At 35.5% G+C, this 26,974-nt stretch overlaps 1 protein-coding gene across 2 annotated transcripts in view; it reads right to left on the reverse strand.

Moving 5' to 3' along the window:
• Positions 1-21,972, reverse strand: part of LOC143448440 (casein kinase I-like) — a 32,434-nt gene extending 10,462 nt beyond the window's left edge. The window contains exons 1-6 of one of the 2 annotated variants that reach the window (XM_076948199.1): positions 21,771-21,972; positions 17,412-17,522; positions 13,516-13,664; positions 12,881-13,109; positions 9,184-9,354; positions 3,814-3,962 (exon numbers count right to left, since the gene is read on the reverse strand). In XM_076948199.1, coding sequence (XP_076804314.1) covers positions 3,814-3,962; positions 9,184-9,354; positions 12,881-13,109; positions 13,516-13,664; positions 17,412-17,522; positions 21,771-21,846 — 885 coding nt within the window. In that variant the 5' untranslated portion in view covers positions 21,847-21,972. Of the gene's footprint in view, positions 1-3,813; positions 3,963-9,183; positions 9,355-12,880; positions 13,110-13,515; positions 13,665-17,411; positions 17,523-20,634; positions 20,659-21,770 lie in introns of those variants that run through there. The other variant, XM_076948200.1, reaches the window with a different exon arrangement.
• Positions 21,973-26,974: the final 5,002 nt, after the last annotated feature.

Raw genomic sequence — 26,974 nt, forward strand, 5'->3', positions numbered from 1 at the left:
CCAACACTGAGCATAAAATTTTTTATAGAAGCTTGACAATACCAATTATCGTAATAAAAAATTACATAAATGTTTTTTATGTACCTAAATAAAATTACATTACTATTTCAATTCGATTCAGTTGTAATTATATAAATCATTGAATAGCAGACAAATTCGTGTGGTCTCCCTACCTAGAAACATATTTTTGCAAATATGCAAACAAAAGTTTGCCACCCTGAGCCATCACCCAGAATGATGAACAGCAGATAGCGAAAGAACCACCCTTCCTAGGGAGAAGTACTATCATCCAACATTACTGTCGTTGAGCATTGGAGGCGTTACTTAAAAAAGCTCACCATCATTTAAAAGTATCTAATTGTATAGCTTCCTGCCTTCCTGTTTGGGATACCATAAGATTCTTAAAAGTTTGACAACAGCTCTTGTAATTGCTATCCAAAAGTATAACGTAGAAAAAAGAGAACTAAAAGAGGTATTGCTAATAGCAATAGCTAATTAGCTATTAAATTATCTGTTTGGTGTGTTCCCTTCAAAATTCTCGAACAATTGTCCTACACATGCCTCGAAGTCATAATCGATCCCTTTCTCCCTCGTGAACAGGCTAGATAAGATGTGGGAAGGCAAGTGTAGACCAGGTCTTCCTCACGGACCATGATATTGAGAGTAGCTTCAAAGCTGAGGAAAAGACAGGCCCTGTATTTATAGGTATCTAAGCTGTCTACAACACAGTATATCATTGCAGCATTACCTGCAAGCTGCATCCAAACAGGCAGGCATGCAGTTGATGTGATTACGGAGCTTGCCTACAAATGGAGCTTTACCTTCACCACCTGCCATTACCAACGAAACAGGCTTCAATCATTACAAAATACGTTTACATCTTGCACGGCTTTCAATAGTGAGGTCAGGATGGGAAATTTACAGTGCTACTCTGGATAAAGTAACATCGGCCCTACTCTACTCAACTGCACGACTGCCTGATGTCGCAGTCCACACATTCCCAATATTAACACTGTCATAAATGGTGCCTCGAATACTGCGACCAGATGATTGCATTGCACATCACTAGGCAACCTTCCGATCCTTGCAGACATCCAACCTGCTGGCTTTTGCTGACAAGGAGCTACTGTTGCTCGTTTGGAAATGGAGCAATCTCATCTGCTCATTTTAAAGCTTTTTGACCTAACAAATAATAAGAATTCCTGCAACTAAAATCAAGATCAACGTCTCTAAAAAACAACTGAAAACACTTCTTCGTAGTTTACCTACTACAGACATTAACCTTCTTAACCTGAGGACCCACGTATTGCACCGTGTTATTTGTTGTCCAAAATTCAAAACCATTAACCCTGACTGGCCAATTGTTTCCAGCAACAGTACACTCACAAAGATGATATCCAGAAGCAGCAATAACATCGTAGACACTAGACACTACTGATTTTCTCAAAAAAAACTTGAATCAGTTCGAGATCTACCTGATGGCACCGTCCTTGCGAACATGGATGTGAAACCATTATAAACAAACATTTCTCACGAAGCCTGTCTACAGGCTGTTTGTTGTAGTCTTCCACCTAATGACACCTCTACCATTACCGAATCTTTAACTAAATTTATTTTGGAACACAACTACTTCATTTTTGAAAACAGAATTGAAAACAAAACAGAGGCACTCAATTCTTAACTTTCCAGCATCCAATTGACGTTGGAAGCTCAATGCCTACGTGGTTACTAAATCAAAGAACCGTACTGCTACATCGATTTGTCCAAAACAAAGGCGATCCAGTCTACGATCCTGTTGAATTAATGATGGTGAAGCCCACTTTCGCTCAAGTAAATTATACAAATAGAAGGGAGAGTATGGTATCAACTTCCGAACTTGCACTTCACCCACAAGTAACCCCAGCTAACAATGAAATTGAGCTAGCCGTGACATCAACCAGGAATAAGTTTGTCTACAGGCACTAGTGACAACGCACAAAGAGAGACTAATATTCAAAGCGATGGACACCAGCAAGCACTTTCCGGGGACGCTGGTTCACAAACCCCGAGTATCAGGCGTTCCACGAGAGAGAGAAGGCCTCCACAAAGATATGGCGACTGGGCAATGTAGTTTTCAATATTGAAATTACCTGCGCTCTAACAAATATCTTAAATAATTATTTAACAGGGGAGAATGTGGTGACATTCCTTCGTTTTCCTTTTCTGCCTCACGCATAATCACGCCGGCTTACTTTGGTTCTTGCGTTTTGTGTTGGTTTCCATGTGTAAGACGTTATTTAGTAGTAAGCGTGGTGTGGGCTGGTTGGCTGCTTAATGATAGAGTTTATCTATATCAGCGTTATTTATTTTACAGGCACGTCTTACGTAACTAATTATATTTTATATTTGGACTAGAACAATTCTGTTTAATACAGCCTTAGATGCTCTTTGGTTCTATACCTAAGTTCCAAGGTTATGACAATAACCAAGGTGGTGACGTCGTCACCATACCATCGGTCAGCAGACCTGCTTGGGTGGGGTTAACCACTTAAACCTTTATTGGACGGTTTGGGTCCCCCATGCACGGATGGGGCTTCACAGCTTTTGAAGCAAGTGTTTGTAGTGCAAATGAGCAGTCCTCAGACCACATACTACACTCCTGCCCCATCTTTTCTTCATTCTTTTATCAGTCATACACCCATTCATATATATAACAAACAAATTTTGGTTAATAAATTGCCAACCAGTTAAAATTAACCATACGGTCTAACAAACACAATGGTATAAACTATAACAAAACCCTAGCTACTTTGCACAATGGTAGTGAGGTGTCTCAATATGGTCACCTTCAATTGGTAAAACCACTGAAGCAACCAAATATATAATAAATCATGTCATCAAAGGTAAACTATGATCAGAGTAACCACCAGGTAAAGGTACAACAAGGAATATAACAAGGTGCAACAACTTCACAAAAGTCATAGTAGCTAACTAAGAATGACGAACAAAACAAAAAGCAAAAACTTCACCGATTCTTAGAACTACTTAAAACAAACTGATACAAGAGCCAAAACAGAGCAATTCTGCAATGATTTTATTTTGCAAACGTTAAAATAAGAGTTAAGCATAAACGTTTGCAAAATAAAATCATTATTGGTTTCTAGATTCTTGTATTTAAAAGTATTCTTAAGTTTGCTGTGCTTTTATCTTTGTCTTGTGTCCTCCCTTTCAATTCAATTAATTATGTTTGCTTTGAACTTTGTACATCTCAAGCAGATATACACAAAGTATCACACAAATCACTTCCAGTAGTAAATCTCACAGCTGAATTGAATTCGTAACCTTCACACCTTCAATGGTTCATATTGCAGAATATTTGTTTACCATTGGATGTTGCATTCATCTATTCATGTTTGCACAACAAAAACCCTTTCACTCATTTTTATTGACCAATTAGGTACATTTAAAGCTTCAAAGCAGCCATTATTGACATTTGTTTATTTAACAAAATCTGCTTACTCCAATTCACTTTATTTAGGTCTTAAGCAAATGATGTTCTTTAATATTTGGTCCACGTACAGAAGTAGACTTGTGGCTTTGGTAGATCTATTGGACCTCCTCAAATTAGGCAAGTAAGCATGGTTACCTTGCTCCTTAATTTTCAAAATCAAACATAATAACTACAATTATATAATTCAATTTAGCAGGAATACCAAAATTTTTTCTTTAAGTTTTCATAAATTAAAAACTTCTTTCTACTTAGCTATTTGAGCTGTAACTAATCATATGAAAACAATTTTATACAAAGATTCAAATAATGAGAGTTGTACTTACAAACTTAAGCATGTTCCAATCAAAAACATAATCATATGTAAATCCTTGTCTATGAAACAGGTTTCTAAATAGCTGCCTTAAATATGAATAATCTGGCTTGTCATCAAATCGAAGAGAACGACAATAATTCAAATATGTTGCAAATTCCGCTGCAAAATAAAGTTAAGAAAATAAGATAATAGAACTAACTAGTACCATTAATGAAAGTGTAATTAGGGTGAAACTTTAGAAAATGCTTCATTCAGCTTGTGTTCTTTGTATTTGAAACAATAAATCATACTTAAATACCATACATTGTCTGATCACTCTGATAGCCTGCTTGACATTATTGCTACTTCATTTGAAGGTTTTTTTTTATTGAATTCTACTCGACACTTGAAATGCGGAAAAATGACAAGTCATTGACAAGCAACAAAGAAAGCCAGGCAAAAAGGATAAAAAGATTGATCGGAGGCTTAATGATGAAAAACTACAAAAAGACTATGGTGCGTTGCAGCACAACTGGTCTACAGCTGCGTTTACCACAACTGCAACTTTTTATGATAGAAATGATAAGAATGGCCAAGCAGAATTTTAAATCCAAATGTCGAAGCATATTGAATGCTAGTTTATCAAATCCTAATAAAATTGAAAACTAAATGCTATACAACAACTATAAGGACAATGTCTTTAATGAGAGTCAACTTAAGCTTATGTTGAATGTTGACTATTATGTGTAATATAGTTAAATTAATTACATATTATGTTGTTACTAAAGGTCACAACACTTATTTTGTTGCATTCCAATACATGGTAATTTATCAAGAGGTTGAAACAGGCTTAACTATAACTATAAAACAGAAATCATTACAGTGTCCCATAAAACAACAGGTAGATCAGTAAGCATGAAGAATAACAACATGCTGTATTGATTGTTTTTGAGCACAAAAATTACTGCCTATAGTACCAATGCGCATTAATCAATCAATCAATGGAAAATGTTATTCTGCTTTTCATGTTCCACCAATCACAGCCACATGTGGCTCTCAATTAGAGACGGGCCGATAAGAATCCTAATCCGAATAGATTCGCCAAATATCGCCTGTGTGAAAGATTTGGGGAACCAAGAATACTAACAATTAGCGAACCCGAATGCAATAATACTTTTATTGGCATTGGTAAGAAATTAGATAAATCAGGAACAATCAGAGAAGTAACTACTAGAAACAAAAAGCATTTGCACACATAGTAACTAGACTACCAGAATGTCAGAGCAACATTCCAAGAAATCTCGCTCCCTCATTCAAGAAAATTTGGTTTTTTAAAGTGATTGGGAAGAAAAATATTTTAAATATCCTGTGTTGACAAATGCCGTAAAACCTTTTAATGTTGAGAAATGCAAGCAAATAAATATGGTCTAGTATGGCAGGAGTTCTAAATTTATTTTAAAGCAACCCAATTTTTCTTCATTATGGATGCTCATGACTTAGCCTTTGCTAAAAATCCTTATTCGGACAAATCAGCATGCACTGTGACTCTAAAATGGTTTCTATCCATACCCAACCGCCCTACTTAAGTGATCATCAGATTAAAACTGTCTTTAAGGCATCAGTCCATCTTCGTCTTGGTCATCTTTTGTTACCTGTTTCAGGAACTTTATCTTCAAGTATAATTTTTTCCAGGCCATGATGTGGTTTTAAATGGCCAAAGAAACTGCATTATAATTTTACTACCTGGTTTAGCAGTACCGGACTGTTATTGTAAATCTTTAGTACATTACGAACTGAAGTGCTAGATTTTCAATATGTTTATTTTACCCCTAGAATGTGTCGATAGCAAGTGCTCTCAAAAGCTTTCGGTCTCCCGATATTGAGTTCTTCAAATTCCAAATTTCACAACCGTAACTGACTATTCACTATTGAGAAGATGCAGGAGTGAAGTGGGTGTAGCTTTGTTACTTTAATTGTAGATTTACATACAGGTTTCAACTTCTTTACGGCAAATCTTGCTATACTGAATTATTCATTATTCTCTGAATTTCTTGTGAGCTATTACAGTCTGAGCAAATTTTGGATATCAGGTATGCAAAGGATTTCAAGTTTTTAATGATGTCCTCATTCCTCTGAACAAAGAAGACTCTCATTTTACTTTTTCACATTTATGGAAAGACTATACTTCAAACCAATTTCATTGTTTGCTAGTAACATTTCAGACAAACCAGCCGGACTTCTAGACATAAGAATGACGTTTACTATACAACTTAGTTCGCAAACCTCTTTTCCTTCTACCTGAAGACCTTCAAACTTTTTATGGTATTTTTTCGGCTTCTCCTCTACTTCCCCCTTTATTGCCTCAGTGTAAATGTTGAAAAGTACAAGTGACAAGGGACATCCCTGGCACACAATTTGGTAATCTTGAACCAGACAGTTGTGTCACACTAAAGCCTAACTGCACTATGTTGGTTCTTGTACAGTTGGAGTAAAAGTGCTGTAAGTTGTTGGGGAAACCCATATTCTTCATAATGTTAGACAGTATTTGGTGGTCAATGCTGTCGAAAGGTTTTGTACATTCTACAAAACGCATGTATATACTTCGATTGAATTTTCTGCAATTTTCCATTATTTTTCAGAGGTTAAAGATTTGGTCTCAAGTTCCTCTACCTTTCCTAAAACCAGCTTGTGAGACATTAACCTCAGTTTCAAGTTGTGTTGAAAATCTCAACGTGATGATCTTTATAAGAATATTGCTTGCATGACATGTAAGTGAGATTGTTTGGTAGTTATTGCAAATGAATATATCATCTTTTTTTGAAGTGTTGCAAAATTTCTTCTTGTCCAGCCTGATGACTAGTGGCCATCTTTTGCTATACCAAATCACCAATTTTATGGACTGTAATTAAGTGCAATTCTCACACACACAAAAAATGTAAATTACTTCTCAGCACTAAGTAACACGTTTATCTAATTGTCATAATTAGCCCTTATTCCTACGAAATTCTTGTGCATATCTAATGATATTATAATGTTACTAGCGTTCTATTTCGTGGGTTTACCAACCAACGCTGTGCTATATTTTGGCTGTGTTTAGTATATGTGACTCATTTCCATACTTCAGAATTAAGTCTACCATTACCACACCACATAACTTGAAAAGTTGATATTTATTGACCTACATGACCAGCTTCTTATTAGGTTGAGAAATTTTGTTTACTACTCGATCGTACTTGACAGCACAACAGACATTATTAATACAGACAAATTAACTGTGTTTATTAGGTTTGACGGAAGTGATGTCACACTTCCAGAATTGTGAGGAATTTCTCACTTTGTCTGCCATTCACGTGTCAACAAAACGGATATATATGTTTCTTGAATTCTATGCTACTCTTCTAGAAGCATAATTGGACCCATCAAAGATGCTTTTAGTGGCAAAGAATGTGTCTTTCCATGCTTAAAAAGAATCAAGGACATCAAAAATTAATTAGCAAATAGTGTGAAGAAGATAATCTTGTCCATGTCACAACTGCACTTGTTGCCAAGTCAATGAAGATGTCCAAACTGACGAAAATCATACTATCACAGTAAATTGGATTTGTGCAAACGCTCTCAACCATCGGAAGTTCCAACAATTTCTTCTAGAAAATTGATGCCGATTATTAGGTTGGCAGCCTTAGAAAGTTCTCGCTTCATAACAACTGAACATTGGACGCTCACACAAGACTGTACAGGTTTACCAATTCGGGTGTCTAATTCTCTATTCGGCCTTCCAGCACTTGTGCATTGCACTCCTAGATTCTCTACCTGTTTCAGTGTTTCTCCGCAAAATTGCAGTGAGCATTGACCAGGATTTCTTGAGAGGCAGAGTATCTCAGTTCTATTTATGCTTATTTTCATCCTTGATTCATTGCAAACAGTTGCAAAACGATTCAACTAAAACAATCCTACGTCTTGAATAGCCTAGAATTCAGAAGCGGATTTTTTATACTAAAGTCTCCAAACTCCAAACGTACTGTAGACCTACAAGCTTACTAAACTTACTTACTACTCAGCCATAAATGCAAGCCTAAAAAAGCAGCAGTGCAAAATTGCTATCTAATATAGTACTTGGAACAAATGAACACAAGTTTAGCAAATTGCCCAAGACATTTAGAGATGATCGGAGTAATTAAAATGCCGTAAATGTCCTGAACACTCAACGTATTTCTTTCTAATTTTTTTTACGCAAAATTACGACGCAAAGTAAATATTTCCTTGATGTCACAATTATAACAAGTCTTCTGAGCGAAAGGTTGGGAGTTGCGACTATTTCGTAAAATGAATAAAAACAAAAAAATGCCTGCTATAGTTTTGGCCCTTGAATTTATTCTACGAACATGTCTTTTGTTTTCATGCACGAAGTTGAAGTTCAGCCTCGAGGTTTTATGACAAATGTATTGTTTTTAAACAATGCTTATATGGAAATGCGGTTAATCTTTTCCTATATAATAGGTTTGGTTGTCTGTGCAACGATTGCCTATTTCCATACCGGTATGTCACATTTTTTTCGTTTTTCCTTCTTTGCGCCTAGGCAAAACATGAGCTTGATGTAACGTGGAATAGTAAATAACTTATGAGTTACAAAAAGGAAATGAGAATAACCGAGTACCGATGAAAAAACTTGTGGCCTAGCCAAAACGTTTCACGACATTACGCAAGATTAATCACACCGTAGCCATGCGTCCAATGCAGGATCACTAATCAACATATGGTCGCTATGTCACAGCAACCAAACTCCATTGATAGCACATTCATTAACCCCTGATAGACAGTTAAGCATCACAGTACCAGAAACAAAGTGCTAATGTCTTAAATAATTATTTATTATTGGTTCTCAACGGAACGGTTACTGTTTTCAGAGCACAGAATAAAGCTCCATTCAGTAGACTGTAAAATCACAGACTGACAATGTCAGAACCAACGCGTTAAACGCTTTAGTACGAATGACGTAATTTGGAAGTAATCAAAACGGGGTCGCACATACTAAACACGACCAAAATATAGTACAGCGTTTGTTGATAAACACAAGAAATAGAACACAAATAACATTATTACATCATCAGATCTGCACGAGAATTACGTAGAAATAAGGGCTAACTATGACAATTAGCACAGTGACAGTTAAAAAACAAGACAAAAATAAAATATCCTGGATTATTTAGCTCAAGTATTTGAAACTCTAGGTTCAGCACTGGAATTTTAAAAACATTTAAAAATTAGGATTCTAATTCAGCTGTCCCTGAAAATGATCATAAAAGACACTGCACAACATCTACTTAACCTAATAATTTAAATGTAAAATTGATATAACCTTTTCAATAACAACATTTCAAAGCAATTAATAAAATTCACTTACATGGATGTCCCTTACATAAGAGTTCAATTGGAGTAGACATTTTCTTCTCACTAATTCTTTCATACTTTTGTCTTTTTGTAGCAGCTTTAAGCCCCTGCCAAGGAAGGGTTCCAAGATTGAAGTACATTAAGATATATCCTAAAGATTCCAGATCATCCCGCCGACTTTGTTCTGTAAACGCAATTTCAAGGTATAGCAATAATGCTGAATTCAAAAGAAGCAAGTTGTACTAGCAGTTCATGACTAACAACTATAATGATGTATCTATACCAGAATCTCTGCAATTTACTTAATAGTTAATAGTTAGTTAATTGGTCAATGCAATGCTTTTTGGGGGTGAGGTCTAGAGTTGTGGTTGCTTTCTTGTTTGCAAACCGTTAAAAATAAAAGAATTGTTTTACAGAACATAAGCATAAACATGTATCTTTTGCTTACAATACATCTACAAATAAACAACTAATATTAAGGTCAAAGTCAGGGCCGGCTTTAGGCCAATGCAGGCTCTGAGAAGGCATAGAGCTCCGCTCTGCTTACCTAAAGAACAAAGAGAAAACTATAAAACAGAATTTATCACGAAACAACTGATAACTTCAGAATGCAACATTGCACATGAATCATTTAACAAGTTAATGTTGATGCTGCACTGGGTCATGATCAATGTACCCTCTAATTTTTCACGAGTCTGAGCAAACACACTAACTCCCTGAGCAGTCCCTTGGACCGCTGTGAGCAACATCAGACATGCGCACTGTGGTCATTATTATGCGTTTATATTATTTTCAATTCAGGTTGGATATTTTTCTTGTGCGCAGCACAGATTTTATTTGCGCTGAGACCGTGTAAGTAGTGCGCATTTGCGCAGTTTAGAGGGAACAGTGGTCATGATGATTACATGATGATACCACGTGGGAGATGATAGTGTTGAGTTTAATTGCCACAATTTACTTTACAGCCTATTTAATAAAACTTTCAATTCTCTTTCAATTTTGATGTCCCATTATAACAAATGGTTAAGTAGAAATTTAAGTCACGTTACAATTAGGGAAAATTTTTGTTTTGACCTATAAAAAATTTCTTTGACTATTTTTTTGTTTAATTTTGCTTATTTTAACCTATCGAAATTAAATTGTTGGTGGAGGTTAATTTGTGTTCATGAGCTGTTTAATTTGAGGAACAAATGACCTGTATTACCAAACAATGGGCAATTTGTGGTAAAAGTTATTGTAATCTAAGTGGATATTACGATAGTTTTCCTGTCTTTTATGTTGGTATGATTCAGTTGTGATGTATTATTTGGTCCACAAAACTTCTACCGTTACCAGCAAACTTCGATACATTAAAAAAATAGAAAACCATCCGAATCAGACTTTTCGTCCAATGTAAGCGGTTATCCGCATTTAATAGGTCTACGGTATACTGTACTCGTATTGAAAACACACCATCAAATGTCTAAGCCAGGGGTGGGCAAACTTGTTCAATGAAAGAGTCACTTGCAGAAAACTATAAACACCAGCGAGCCGCAAAATCAGTAATGATTGTCAATTTGGTTATTATATTATTAGTAGTCATTTTGGGATATTACTTTTCAGCTAGAAGACCCATAAAAAACATGTCGGCGAGACGCACTTTGACCACCTTTGCCATAGAGCAGCGGTGTCCAACCCATGGCCCACGTGCTATTTTTCGAAATGACTTACATTATCAACTGAATCGCCTATGTAATTTATGGCGAACTTACATTCCGAGAAATTGGCATTTATTGTTTGCTTTCTTTGTCTATTGCTCTATTGCTAGCAATAGATAGTAGAGATAATAGATAATAGAGCAATAGATAGATAATATACTATAGTCTCTATAGTGCATGGGGTGCACAACTGTTCAAGTTAATTTTATTGCATCACAATTTATTTCTAAGATTAGAATTTTGGTGTGAGGGTTTTAATTAGAAATTAGCAGAAAACACTCAAGTGGCCCGTGCAATCATTTGTAAATCGCATGTGGCCCTTTGGCCAAAAAGGTTGGACACCCCTGCCATAGAGTATAGAATCTATACCTGAAAACAATGTCGGATTCTATGTCTACTGTTACGTCATAAACGAAATGCTGCCCTAAATAAAGAAAAAAATAGACAGAAACGTTCATAAACGGCACTCTTGGTAGCTTTTACAATTTTTTTGGAATTTTACGATTCGACTAGAAGAGCCACAAAAAACATGCCAGCGAGCCGCAGTTTGCCCACCCCTGGTCTAAGCACACCAAATCACAAATACACAATGAACGTATTTCTTGATAACGGGCTTTGAGGAGCCTAATTTTCGAAAGTTGAAAAACTGTTTTTTCAGCTCCGATTTAATCGACTTTTAAAAAATTTAAAACCGGCAAAAACTGTTATTACAACACTACCGTTGCTACAATAGTATTTCTCAGTCAAGTTTGTTTTCATTTTTTTACTGTGTTTGAGGATGGCTGGCCAAAGGGTTTAGATGACAAAACACACTTGACACAGCCAGCTGCTGGTATCTTCATCAATTTTCTTCAGATAAAGTTTCTCGTATAGAGAGAAAATGGGACAGGTATGTAGTATGTGATCTGCTGAGTGCTCCTCTGCACCATACTGACATTCCTTAAAGGCTGAGAGAACCAAACCGTGCATAAATGTGCATGAGCGATCCAAAATATCCATCACCAATTTGAAGATGATCCAGCTTCATGCTAGCAAAGTGGTTCTCAACCTTTTATAGTTCAAATAATCGTGGCCCCCTTATAGTGACCCTCAAAACCTGTGTCCCCCTGCTCATCAATAAAAAATGTTGATAAAGATTGTTGATTGCTAAACACTTTTAACTTCAGTACTGCTTGTGCATTAGTCTTCACTCTGCTAATTTTGCACAGTAAGGCCAAAAACATGAGAAACTTGTTTCAATTTGTAGGAACCAGCAATAAAAATTGCAAAACGTCTTAGTCTTTGGGCTTCATTGTGACGTAGATGAAGGCTCAAGATTGTTATGTCATAGGTTAGTCAAGTTGCTCGACAACATGCTGCTGCTGTTGCTTTCCTTGCAAACTTGTCAAAAAAAGCCTAGCCTATGTCCAATTAGGCGTCAGGTGACGAAATTAGCAATGTGAAGCACTGTAATTGAATGAATTACGATTGTTTTAAACATAAAAATTGGGTAGCCCAAAAATTTGCATCTGCAAAGTTACAGTATCATTTGGGCTTCATATGCTATCACTTATCAAGGTATTGGCAGTTAGAACAGTCTATACAGCTGTAATAGATGCGTATAAGATATACACTAGGTATGGCTAAATTTATAAATTTGCCAATGTTGTCTGTGATTACGTATGACATCACAAGAGTCTTGATCTAAATCACAATTAATGCTAATTTTGCGATTTTATATTGCTAATAATTACTTAACAAAAAATTATTTTTCAGAACTAGTTCACCATAATATTCGGTAAGTAGTGTTCTTTCATATATAAGATCAATTTGTTTTTAGACTTGCCCTCACTTTAAAAAAAATGTTGCGTCTCTCTAACAAATCACGTTAAAGTTGTTAAGATATGAAGTTCTTGCAAAAAATGAAAGAATCTTCATTTAGATTAGGCAAAGTTTCGTGACACTGCTACTTAACTAACAGTGATATACCTATACAGGAAATTTAGTTTAAAGGTTTCATACCATATTACTTACCTATACCCAGATGAGTATTTATGGAAGCATAACGAGCAGTGCCAGTCAAATTTTTGTTTTCTCGGTATGGAATGTGCTGGTGAGTTCTCGCATCACGGTATTTTTTTGCCAAGCCAAAGTCAATAATATAAACTAAATTTCCTTTTTTTCCCAAGCCCATGAGAAAATTGTCTGGTTTTATGTCCCTGTGAATGAAGTTCTTGCTGTGGATATATTCAATTCGACTAATCTGCAATGCAAAGGTACTATCATAATAATACAAAAATATTCACATTCTGTAAAAATGTTTATTCTAATTTTCATTACAAGAAATTAAACCCAACAGATCCTCAACCAACACAGCTAGAAACTTTAACTGTAATAAGCCTAGATGGTTTGACTTACAAAACCTAAAGTAAAATAACATGGCAAACAATCCTTGAACTACAGCTGTCAAAATTAAGAAAATGTGCATAACTATGTCTCACTTTCAGATAGTTGATTGTCAACAAATATTGTTAATTATATAGACAATACAGTCACTATCAGACTGCAAATGACATATTTAAAGCATCTGAAAATGCTTTTCCTTTCACCCACTAAATTATCACTTATAGTGCACATATTATGCATAATCTACACTTAGTTGAACTTACTAGCTGATCAGCAAGAAGCAAAACTGTTTTGAGGCTGAATTTCCTGGAGCAGAAGTTAAACAAATCTTCTAAGCTAGGACCCAGCAATTCCATTACTAATACATTGTAATCTCCTTCAGCACCACACCATTTCACTGAAGGAATGCCCACTACAACATTAACAAAATTTATTTTCCTGTAAGTTATATTCATTACATTCTTTTACTGTGCTGTTGTTAGTTATAAGCAGGGTTGCCATACCGTCCTTATTTATAAGATTTGTCCTTATTTTAAAGGTCCGTGTCTTAGAAAATATGTTTGTCCTTATTTCTAAGAAATGTCCTTATTTTCACTTTCGTCCTTATTTATAGGGCGGATGTGGGCACTTTTGTCCTTATTTTGGGCATTTTGTCACTTTACGATACCATTTTGTACCAAAGAGATATCAAAATTATGAACGTGCAGATAGTGTCTTGTTTTTTTTTTTTTTTTTTTTTTTAGGAACATTGGTTGCTTTCTCTTGTTGTACACTGTTTAAGGTGGTATTCCTCGTTGATTTTCTAGTCGTCCTTATTTTTGAGTTGAGACTGATGGCAACCCTGGTTATAAGGTTGGTATTAAATAGGCTGCTTAATCAAAGCATTTTATCGGCAATTTGAATTTAAAATTTTTTATTTTATGCTAACTTAACACCAACTTTATAACGTGTTATTTCGAACATTGACATTTCATCTTATAAACTTCATATTGCATTACACCGGTGTTACCTATACCACAAGCAACAAGTTTGTAGGCACACCGGAGTGTGTATTTCATCTTACTGTATTTCACAAAAACGTGAAACAACAACATTGGGTGCTTATCAGCCCAGTAGCTCGACCCTCAGGGTTTATTTATTCCAAAATTCGAGCAGTTAATCATAGTATGGTAGCGAAGCTATCCTGATTGTTATACCAAAATCTATAGATATTAATGCGCTTTCATCACAGCATGACAAATGTTAAGTTTGTAGAAAAATATTGGAAAATAAACAGTTGTTTTGTCTTTATAGACCACAAACTTTAACACAGTGGTTCTTAACCTGGGCGCTACCGCCCCCTAGGGGGCGCTTTTGATTTTTAGAGGGGCGGAAATACTCAGGGGGCACTATAGGGGGCGTTATATTCAGAAGGTGTAACGATATTTACCTCACTGCAAATTTGCTTTAGTAGTTCTGCTAGATCAAGATCAATGTATACTGTTGCTTTGTATAGGCCAGTGGTGGTCAAACTGCGGCTCACCGGCATGTTTTTTGTGGCTCTTCTAGTCAAATCGTAAAATTCCAAAAAAATTGCAAAGGCTACCAAGAGTACCGTTTATGAACGTTTCTCTCTTTTTCTTTTTTTTATTTAGGCCAGCATTTCGTTTATGACGTAACACTAGACATAGAATCCGAAGAGTTAGTTAACAGCAAGTCAACGCAATTTCATTGCTAAGACAGTAAGCTTTAGCTCAGTTCAGTCTACAGAGAAGGGATTCAGTTCGGTCTCTTCAGAGAAGGGATTCAGTTCGGTCTTGCAACGCTTAACTAAGCAGAGAAATAGATTGCAAATAAGTAAAAAGGGTGATCTGAGGCTCTTTTTATCAAATATTGAACCAGATATACTTAAGTTGACAAGTTCTCACCAGGCCCAAGGTAGCCATTAAATACATTTTTCCTGCTTTATTAATGTGTATTTTTCTATATCAACCATTCTCTTATTATTTCTGTTATTATTATTACTGTTATTATTACTCTTATCAATATATTAAATAATATCGCTTCTCCCAGATACAAGGCAACCGGATTGGTGATTAAGCCGGTCTTTTCACTAAACACTCATCATTTTTAACACAGCCCTTTCATTATGGTGGGCAGCAGACTATGGAAACCTCTGAAAAGGGGCGCTGGGGGAAAAAAGGTTAAGAACCACTGCTTTAACTGATGCTAAACAGTTGTTCTTCAAAGCCTTTATTGACAAAGCTCTTTATTTTTGCAAAAGGGGTAATTATGGTTTCAACTTGAGTGTAAATCAAGAATTTGAGGATCTCGAAAGGAACATACAAAAGAGAAATAGGGTGCAGCGATCTTTGGTTGCAAAATCATATGTCTGTCGGTCAAAATAAAACTTCACATGACCTTAATTTCATAATGGCCACATGTCTTTTTCTACCCGAACAAATTACAGAAAAACATCACCCGCAGAATACAAACTCGACTAAAATGTGTATTCAGATAAGCGAAATAAAACATTCTCTGATATTCTGTGTTGTGCTGTACAGCACAAGAACTTATAAAGAACCCCAATAACAATCAACTGTGAAGAATATGCCGAGATGAACTTGGAGAGTGCCATGTGGCATGACTGTGCGGTGCTAAACGCCAAAAGGGTAATAACTCATTAGATGCCCAAGTGGGTTCTGACGATTTGGCATCATGACTACAAGGGTTCTTCTCAAGATTTTTGGAACTTTTTGGTGTTGCAAGCAGTATGACTGGAAGCTAGACAACCAAAACTATATGGCAGAACCAGCATGGAATAAAAGTTTCAGGCATATGTTATCCAGGCGTGCCTGGCTCTGTTTGATTGATGAGCATCGACAAACTAATCTTATGAGAAATCACCAGAAATCTTTTCGGCAGGTGTTTCTAACCTCCACAGTTCGCACATTGCCTTTGTCATTTGTGGTCCCTTGTCCACCCCATTTGACAAGTTGGTTGGTAATGATTGGAAGAAAGGTTGGATGGGCAAGAGAATTAAACTGACCGGCCAATAAGTTTGTTTAAGATTTTCCATGTCTTGTGGCTGAAGTGTGAGAAATCAGCAATACTTCACATATTCTGTCCACCACACTAGCTCATTACACTGAGCCACTCCATTAGTGAGTGGGCAGCTTAATTTGGAGCTTTGCCTGGTAAGGAACAGACAAAAGAGCGACAGGAGGTCGCACACTCGTTACTTTACCATGGCGAGTAGTTGGAACAGATAAATCCAATTGAAAATAATAAAGGTATTAAAATCTAAAAACAATGCCATAACAAAAAAGAAGCAACGAGAAAGTGAAAAATGAAACAAAGGAAGGCAGTAACACCCCTGCTTACCTTGAAAACAGTTTAGAGAAAAGATATAACAAACAAACAACAACTAAGACAATAAAAAACTAAAAGTAAATAATAAGGAAGTAAGACATAAGATTACACTTCACATTGCAGCATTTGCAGTCTGTTTATGTTTAGGTTTGCCACGTTGTAAAAACTAATGGACTTCACCAGGGATGTCCAACCTTTTTATTATAGTGGGCCGCATTGTCACTTGAAATAATTCAATGGGCTGCAGAACTTATTAAATTTCAAGAAAAATGGCCTAATTAGGCTAAGCCTAACTTATTTATGGCGATAACTGCTTAACCACTACATATTAGTACAAATCTTATTTCCGTTATATTTACTGACAACTAGTCTTTTATTTAAGGTTAACTGGTTTCTGGTCTTGCCCCTCACTTTAAAACCATCTTCAATTTAATATTTTAAATTTAGCCACAAACAATTCAAAAAGCTATGGAACCACATACAGTCAAAGTCAAAATTAAGTACAAAAATATTGTTTAGGAAATCTTACAGCCTATCACTATAACCATGGTTAATATGTAGCTAAATGAATAAGTTTGCACGAACGATTTAACATGAGAAAGCAATATTGATAACACTGTAATTGTAGGAATGATGATAATATGTGTTAAACGGGACAAAGTTTAAAATTCAGGCAAATCAGGTGAGTCTATGTTGAAAAATGCATAGTTCTACCATTCTTATCATTATCATTCCATCCAGTAATCTTGGTGACAAATAAATATACAAAGTTGACGATAACAAATAATAGTATCATAAAATAACATGCCTCCTCCTTGCATCACTTTGTAAAACTTGCTCTCAATATGCAGCTGGGGGTGCTTCGTTTTGACACATTCGAGTTTGATGGCTACTTCTTCTCCAGATGAAATACTCGTACCTGAAACAAAGTTAGATTCAATGTGTCAACAATCATTGGTCAAATTATTATATCCAACAGATTGAAACCACTCCATAGGATTATGGAATAAAACTTTTCAAGTTATTCACTGAAAACGAATTACTGTTAGTGATATTTGTGCAGATATAAACAAAGTTTCAAACAGTAAGAGTTCAAGAAAACATTTTCCTGCAACAAATGCAATATATAGCATGTGCGCATTGACACAAGATTGGCGATCAACTGGGCATGTCATGTCATGACACGCCACAATATTACGCCCCGCCACGACGTCACATTACCTAACCCATGCTAATGGCAAATTGGGACAAGACTGATGTACTTGTAATTAATATCTGCTATAGCGAGTACTCTTAATATTTCATTTAAATGACAGAAAAACATAATTATAAGAGTTTTACACATGTTTTTGATTTGATACAGACGAAATCAATTATTTACATATACACATTTGGACAAATAATTTTATGTGACTATCCAATACGAATTTCAGCAATTTGCTCTGGAAAAATGATTATCGTCAACAGGCGACGTGTACTCTACAAATCCAATACTTCAGTACTGTGTTTAGTCCATAAATATATACACTCACATCTAAATTTCTTTTTAAAACAGTCACTTTACAATATACAATGCTTCTCTGGAAATATGGTTAAAGTGAGGCCCAAGTCCAAAAACAAGTTGATCTTGTAGGAAAGAACATTATTAACTGAACATTCTGATAAAATAGTTTTGAAAAATAATTTGTGGTTAGGTAGTTATGGGAAAAAGAAAATCGCAAAATGTCTTAGTGCTTGGGCTTCATTGTGATGTAGATGAAGGCTCAAGATTGTTATGTTATAGATTAGTCAAGTTGCTTGGCAACATGCTGCTGCTGTTGCTTTCCTTGCAAGGTAGTCAACTGAAGTCAGACACGTAGCTTAGGCCATAGGAGTTTAGCCTATGTCCAATTAGGTGTCATGTGAAGAAATTAGCAACGTGGAGCATTAAAACTGAATACATTACGATTGTTTTAAACATAAAAAATCCGGTAGCCTAATAATTTGCATCGGTGAAGTGAAGGTATTTTTTGGACCGCAGGGGCAACCTGTCAAACAAGTACCAAACTGGTTGCCGTGGTTGGGCTATCGATTGGGTCGGCCGTCACTTATCAAGGTATTGGCAGTTACAACCATCTATACAGCTGTAATAGATACTATACAAGATATACAGTAGGTATTGCTAAATTTATGAATTTGCAAATGTTGTCTATGATTACCTATGACGTCATAAGAGTCTTGATCTATATCGCAATTAAGGTCAATTTTGCGATTTTCTTTTGCTTATAATTAACTAAGAATTATTTTTCAAAACTATTTTTCCAGAATATACAGTGATTAGTGTTCTTTCATAAAGTCCAACTTGTTTTTGGACTTGCTCCTCACTTCAAGTTTGTTTTTTTTTGAACAAAGCCTCTTAGGTACTCCTGTTGGCCTTTTCATAAAAAAAAAACCACGAACACAATGCAATGCATAAAGACAATAGAAAACTTACACCTGTACATTTGACATGTCATGTAACTTCAAACAGCAGTACTAACACTAATGCTATAGATCTGCCATCTAAATTTGTCATTTCTTCGTTTTCATTACACATTAGGAAAGAAAATAAGTGTTTATGTCACATATATCCTCATTCTGAACCCCAGGCAATGTCCACTCACCAAGGACAATTAAATCTGATGCATACAAGTTGATACAACCCCAATTCTAGATGATCAACTGCAAACGAGCCGCCCTCATTATCTCAAAACAACAAGTACTGCCATCAAACAATATTGCAGTTGATGCCGAGCGCATGACTTTAAGCATACTGGGTTTAAAATGTTTTCTTGTTCTTTCTCTTTTTTCTCAACTGATCACTCAATTGGAATTGAATTAATCTAATTAAACTTGTATTTTCACAATCCTGCAACTTTTAATTTTGTGTGTGTATGTTGAACATATGAAAGCACGTGCTTAACCTTTCCATCGTTCGCATCTTCATTATGATATCATACCTTACTACTGACATGTTGTGCTAATCATATAGTCCAGTGCATTAAAAGGACTCGCCGTTGTGCTCTTACTTCAGTCACAGAAAGAGGATTCAGATCCTTGGGATGAGTTTTCTTTTCACTCTCCAGATGCCCTAAATCTTTATGCTATCAACTTAGTGTTTGTTATTATTACCATCAATACCATGTCATTAAACGTATTTTTACATGTTCTGTTTCAACATCCAAATTCCGATTTATAACTATATTATGCATTTCAGTGTTGGTCCGCTTTGTTTTGTCAATATTATTACCTTTTTCTTTTTGTTTTATTGTAAAATTTACGAACGAAAAATCATTATTGGTTACTTTGTAACGCTATAATGTTTAGCATTTTGTTTTTGTTCCCTCTTAGACAATGACAAAAATATAACATACGACAACTTTACAAGTCTTTAGATAAGCTTCTGTCATTACCTACATTATTACTAATTAGTATGTTATTGCACCATAATAAGTGAATAGAATTGTATGAAACTTGAGTTCTTAGAGCAGCCAACAACTAGTGTACTGTATTTAACGAAACACGTTACCCGTGGCGATCAACAATCCTTGTTGATTTGTATGTGGTTTATAGTTCGGATAATTTAGCAAGGAAAGCAAGCAATGGAGTGATCTAGGCAAAGCACTAATTAAAAAATGTGCAAATATTTTTAGCTCAAAAAACAATGCAATGTTGATGAGGACAAGGCAGCAAGCCAATCAACAGTATAATGAACTTGGCAGATTTCCCGTTTCGGGGAAATCCATATTTTCAAAACATAAAACAAACTGAACAATGAAAACTCACTTCAAAAATTTTCTAGCTCCACCCCTGAGTATGATATACGCAAGGCAGAGGCGGATACAGCTGGGATCTTGAAATGTTGCAACACCACCCTTGCCAGTGAAAAATAATTTTTGCGCGCACTGCTTAAAAGTTTGTTTTGCTGGTTAAAAACAACTATTACTTTGTTCCAACGCCAGCATGCAACACAATGCATTTTCTAAAACGCTTTTATGACAAAACATTTTCACCTCCCCTCTTCTCTTGCCTTTCTTTCTGCTAATTGCACAACTTTCTTCTGTTACGTTTCTTTGAAATGCTCGGTTTAAGGGCAGCCATCTGGTTTAAGGGCAGCCCAGCAGCAGTCGAAACCGAATTAGTACCATCAACAATGTCTGGTGGGAATGCGAATAAAATAAAACAAGCACAAAGCAGGATAACAAAGTGCTACTTGAACAGTTTATCTGGAGAAACTAAAAAAAGCATTTAGTTCATTAATGTCATTGGAACAAGGAGCAAACCGTTTATTGGTAGGTCTGCTGAACCTTAAGCTGGAGCAAAACAAAATTACACATCCAATGCAAATCCAAACCGGAGTAGATCCCCTAAAATAAAATTTTATAAAAATTTGCATGAAATTGCGCAAAATGTAGGCAATATAGGATAAAGTGCTTCTGTGGATAAGAAAGAGCAATAGCTTGGCTTTTGGCAACAATATCTAGCCAATTTGAAACAATGTATGATTTAATTTGTTAAATAATGACAAAATGGAAAGTGTACTGTTAATTTAACTATTTAGTGCCCAGCAATGTAATACTTTATAAAAGTTACTGTTGGTAAGTAGGTAACAGGTAAGAATGTCGACCAGAGTTGGAAACTTATTATTGAACTTGGTTATAATTGTACAATAAACATCCTAAAACACTACAAACAATAGGTGTAAGAAAGGGTATTGAAAGAATCTTGATTGTAATGCAACTGTGGTGATGCTAAAATATTAATTTAACCTGCAGGTAATGGAAATGTAAGCCACACTGGAGCATAAGGTGCAGTAGGTTTCTGCAATATCACAGACACAGTGAAGAAAGAGTTTGTTGAAAAAGTTTTGGCCAACAAAAAGAAAGTGACAGAAAAAAATTTGGTTTGATAAAAAAAATTTTTCAAGCTGCAAAATAACAACACAAAAACTTTATAAGCAGCGATTTACAATCGAATAAATTTCATAAACAGTCTAAACTTTCAAAAGTTTTGCATCCACTAATTCCTAAAAGTAAATTATGAAACATGGTGTAGTAGGCTATTACTTACTTATTGTCACTTGAAAGTATGATGTAAAACAAACACACACACACTTACATATATATATATGTACAATTAAGTAATATACCTAAATAAATATCACCAAACGATCCACTTCCAATCTTTCGTCCAAGCCTGTACTTATTTCCTACTCTCAATTCCATTTTTTAGCATTTAATATAACACATTGTACTTCAGATAAATAATAATTCTTTTAATTTAATATTACCAAAAAGATGTTAAACAATTTGTTCTGTTTCAACAAATATAATAAAATGGCATTTGGAACCTGATTTGGTAAAAAAAATATATTTTAAGAAATGTTATCGTGACTCAAATCAATGAATTTTAACCTGTCATTATCTGATTACGCTCATGCAAATCCATTAGCAAATGGTGCCTCTACACTGACACCAAACGTGAGTTCGCTTGCACGCACTGAATTTTGATAAAACATGACATCATACAGCAACATTTCACTTGAACATTTGCTTTGAAGCAAAGAAATATGAAACGGACAAGACTATGCAATTGTTATTTATTAAACTAGCACATATAACACACAATTTAAGGCAGGAAAATGTTTAAATTTAATACCAGCAGGAACACTTGCAATGGTACATTCACAAGGTTACTGATGATATTGGTATAAATACATGTTAGTACACTTGTTTAGCAGCAGTTTCAGTATATACAAAAATTCTCCTCGTCCCTTTGTTCAATTTTTGTGTCATTTTTCCTCACACTGTGTTTTCTTTACCTTTATTAACGGCAAACGAAATTTTTAATTCAACAAGACCTTTCTGCCGTACCTTGGCCATCAACACAATGTAAAATGTTGGGTTTATGCCAAGATTTTGTTATCCGGTCAGATATCTAGAAAACTTTCCCTTGCAAAACTTCACTTATAGCGTTGTGTATGTCCACTACACTCCACCTTTGCTTGGCTTTTCGAACGAAAGTTTTCAGCATGATGACAGTTTGACTTTCTTTACTGCAATGATAGAGTTCGGATTATTCTGGACTAACATACCTCATTCATAATGACCAGGTGCAACTTATCTATAGGATCGAATACTATCAGCGGAAATATATGTTTGATAAATTATGGTCAAACGTCCTAAATCTGGCGCACACAGATTTGACCCAAAAATGCGCACAGGTCATTATAAGAAAGAAACAAAAAATAAATTATCGTCTTTTATGTCCTTTTGTTGACCTATCTTTCTTTAAAAAAGCTTGTAATGCATAGTGAACAAGTTTAAACAAAAGTTTAAATATGAAAGAACGATTTTATAACTGCTAATCGTAACTTATTAGCTTCCATAACTGCCAATCCTGCGCAACAACACTCGCCAGATTATTCTATATATATGACATATGTACGATTACCCTCTTGACCTCTAGTCAAATTGACATTGAAGGCGCGGGCTGCTGCTAGGTGGAAATTTTGAGAACTTTTTCATATGACCGAAGGTTAAGGCTACCCTTGGGGAAATGACATCATAACCCCCATATTCGTGAAAGCGTATCAAGAACGATACAAAAGTTCAGCCAGCTGTCCCCAAACTTGTTATTGAGCAAAAATCAGTGAGCTGGAAAAATGTGGCGATCTCAGAAGGCGAGAGCACACACAGTTAGCCTATCATTATAAAGTACCTAGGTCCTAGAACAGGGGTTCCCAACCTTTTTATGTTCTCGTACCACTTAGCCACCACGGATTGTCAACACGTACCACTATTTTCAAAACAACTAATTTGATCCAATATTCGCACAGCAGCATTGTATTAATAACAATGACAGCAGGCAGCAAAATCGACATAAGTAGCTTACTGAGTGCAGAGAATTTAGTACGGAAAGAAATAAAAGTGTTGTTCGCATATTTTAGCAACTCAAAATTAAATTGTTATACTACTATACTGTATATCGCATGCAACGGAGAGCTGCTCGCGTACCACCTGAAAAGCTCCCGCGTACCACTAGTGGTACGCGTACCACCGGTTGGGAACCCCTGTCCTAGAAGAATGGTAGGGCGATAAATTGGCATGCATAAAACTTGAAATTTTTTTGTTTTTTATTATAGTGCCTTCTTTTCCCCCAAACTCAACTGTGCCTACTATACCCAACTTGACTATATAACCGAGTTACTTAAACTTAACCTAAATCTAGCTTTTAATTAAAATCTAACTTCAATTAAACCTTACATCGCCTTTTGCATACCAGTTCTAACCTAACCATCTATCTTTAACAAAGGGCTGCATGACCAACTTTAGGTGAAATAGTCACACTGTTTTTGATTTGCATATTGTGAAATTTTATATAGAATACAACAGGTTTTTGACAGCATTTTGCAAAACTCTTCAACATGATTTTGACACGTAAATTGTTCATCTAGGTCTAGGATCATACCTAAATATTTAATTTTCAAAACCTTGGATTTTGGAATTTTGAGGTGTTTTTAACATAAAAAACTTTTACTGTAATTTAAAGAAAGTTTGTCTGCTTTCAACGAACTATTTATGTTATGAAGCATAGTTGGCATTTGCTTTTCTAAGCCTGTAATATTTAAGTATGATTTAAATAATACTGTGTCATCAGCAAATAGTCTTGTTGCCAGGATAGTGCTGTTGGGTAATTCATTTGGGTTACCAGTCATATCGGTACAAAGTGAATTCTGTACGCTTTTTCAAAAGTGGTTCCGGTAAGAGATTTTTTCTCTTTTATTCCTTTCCTTTGCTCTTGTTTTTTCTTTCTCCTCAAGCGCCGTGCATTTCTTTATTTTCGCTGACGGCAGACGTTTCGTTCTAATGTTATACAGTCCCTTTGGACATAAATACTGTAAAACAATGGACTTATACCAAGATTAGCTTATGTTATTTAGACCGGACGTATGGTACCTTGACAACTAGACATAAGAATAAACGGTAAAAAAATGAAAGACATCGTATCATCGGCACATTATCGTATCGTTGTTTCTTTCAGTGCTTAGTTTTTGAACCATAACATGTTGCAAATTTTCGTCTTGATGAGATAAAATACCTGTGTCATATGTCCATTGTTTTACACTTTACAGCATTTATATCCAAAGGTACGAAACCAAATCCAAAGGTAGAACGAAACATGGTATTAGAACGCAGTAAGCAAAAACAAAGAAATACAGGGCGCTTGAGGAAAAAAAACGAAAACGAAAACAAGGGAGGGAGGGGGAGAAAAAACCTTGTACCAAAGCCACTTTAAAAAAAGTAACCAATCATCAATACACTGATACACAACAAAATTAACAATGACCCTTGTGGCACTCCTATTGACATGTGCTTCTGTGTAGATATAATATATGTGATGAGTATATTACACTCACCACATTTGACATAATGTTGTTTACGTGCCAAATATGATTTTATCAATTCATTGGCCTAATCACTGATACTATAACAACTTAATACCGTAACCAGCTGTGTATAGGGTACAGTATCAAATGCGTTTTTGAGGTTAAAAAACATAAGAAACACTCGGTCTGTATTTCATGGCAGCTAAAACACCTGAGATAAATTTCAAGCAAACTTTCTACACACTAAAGTTAACTTGGCGCATTGACATACAAATTCGTTCTAATTATATATAATTCTACACTGCTAATTTTCTTTTGCGGTACTTATGAAAGCAACACTCTACCACTTTACAAAGGGACCACCAACGCAGCTTATTTGCATACGTATATTCGACCATCAGCATTTTCTATTGGGGTTCAAGTTTGTCACGAATCTTTGAATGTTGTCAAATGGCAGGTGCATGAGTCTAACAACGCTTTATTGAAGCAAAACGCATCTACATCATGTATTGAAAGCTTGCATTTTAGCATAGTGAAACTTACGTCATAAAATTAGAGTCTATGTTTCACAACAAGGCAATATTAAAACTATAATAACAAAACTAATTATTTTCTGCCACAACTAGGCTAGGCTGTAACAAGGACGGGTACTAAACCTGAGTGTCTTCTGCCTTGACAAAGTCAAGTGAGTAGGCTAGACTATTTTCAAAAAAAAAACATCATAAATTTCAATTTAAACTTCCGGCGGGGAACGATGTCTTAAATCGCGGTCAAACGTTGTAAAAAGATCAAAAATTAACCCCAAAATCGTAGAGGCGTTAATTACGATCGCGTCTGCCTATGTAGTGCCGAATACTGACACCTATCTGTGACTTAATAAATTCATTGTTTCATAAAGGATTTGACTCAGCAGAAAACATGTTCCTATTCAGTGGCTGAATATTATGATACCGTAACTTTTGCGAATGCATGTATACTGGCAAACAACATAACGTATGGCCTACAGGTCACAGGTGTTTGCCTACTTCTGTCTGTAAGTTCTGTAAGCTACTTGTGTACAGAACTTATTGCGTATTAAATGAATGAATTTATTACGTCACAAAGGGGACTCAATATTTGGCATGTGGTAATTAATTGGCACGACACCTGCACTAATTAGAGGTAATATGGCGGAAGACCACATTCAACTCATCAAATGTGAATTCAAGTTTAACGTAATAAAGTTTAACTTTCACTTCCGGCGGGGAACAACGTCCAAAATCATGGTCAAACGTTGTAAAAAGATCAAAAATTAACCCCAAAATCCAATAATTAATTGTTAATTACGATCGTGTCTGCCGGCACTAATTAGTGAATTCTACAACGGCAAACCACTTTTATCTTATCTTAGTTAGTGCTCGTATCTAGGTAATTTTATATGTTTGTACTTTTCAAAAATATTTTTTATTCTCGTGGTGTTATATGCTCTGACGAAGCTCACCCGCATGGGTTTGCAGTACGTTAGCTAACCAGCCAAGCACCTTTTGTTATTGAAATTATGCCTGGTGGCAAACATAATATTTTTAACAAAATTCGCGAGCTGCATGGCTCACAAGTACTTAAGTAGTAGGCCTATAGTCTTGTCATCCAAAGAATCCCCATAAAGTTACCTGCAGGTTCTCATCAGATTCAGGTCCTTTTTGAGAGATCGCGATACCATGCGGTAAACATCTTGGGTTTGTAGTGAATTAGCAATAGTCTAAGACTCTAAGTAGTTTGTCATAAGACTGTAGAAAGAAAAGATTAACCATTCCAACAAAGAAAGGAAACTAAACATCTCAAGTATAGTTTGCATCTAATTGCAATAAGGTTGTAGAAAAAAAGGTATAAAAAGGTATATGATATATATTGCAACGACCTTTTGAAAGGATTATGGCGGTTCAAGTTGCAGCGAGAAATTATAGGCTACTAACCTTTGCAAATAA

The sequence above is a fragment of the Clavelina lepadiformis genome, chromosome 3 (genome assembly GCF_947623445.1).
Source record: "Clavelina lepadiformis chromosome 3, kaClaLepa1.1, whole genome shotgun sequence".
Classification (NCBI taxonomy): domain Eukaryota; kingdom Metazoa; phylum Chordata; class Ascidiacea; order Aplousobranchia; family Clavelinidae; genus Clavelina; species Clavelina lepadiformis.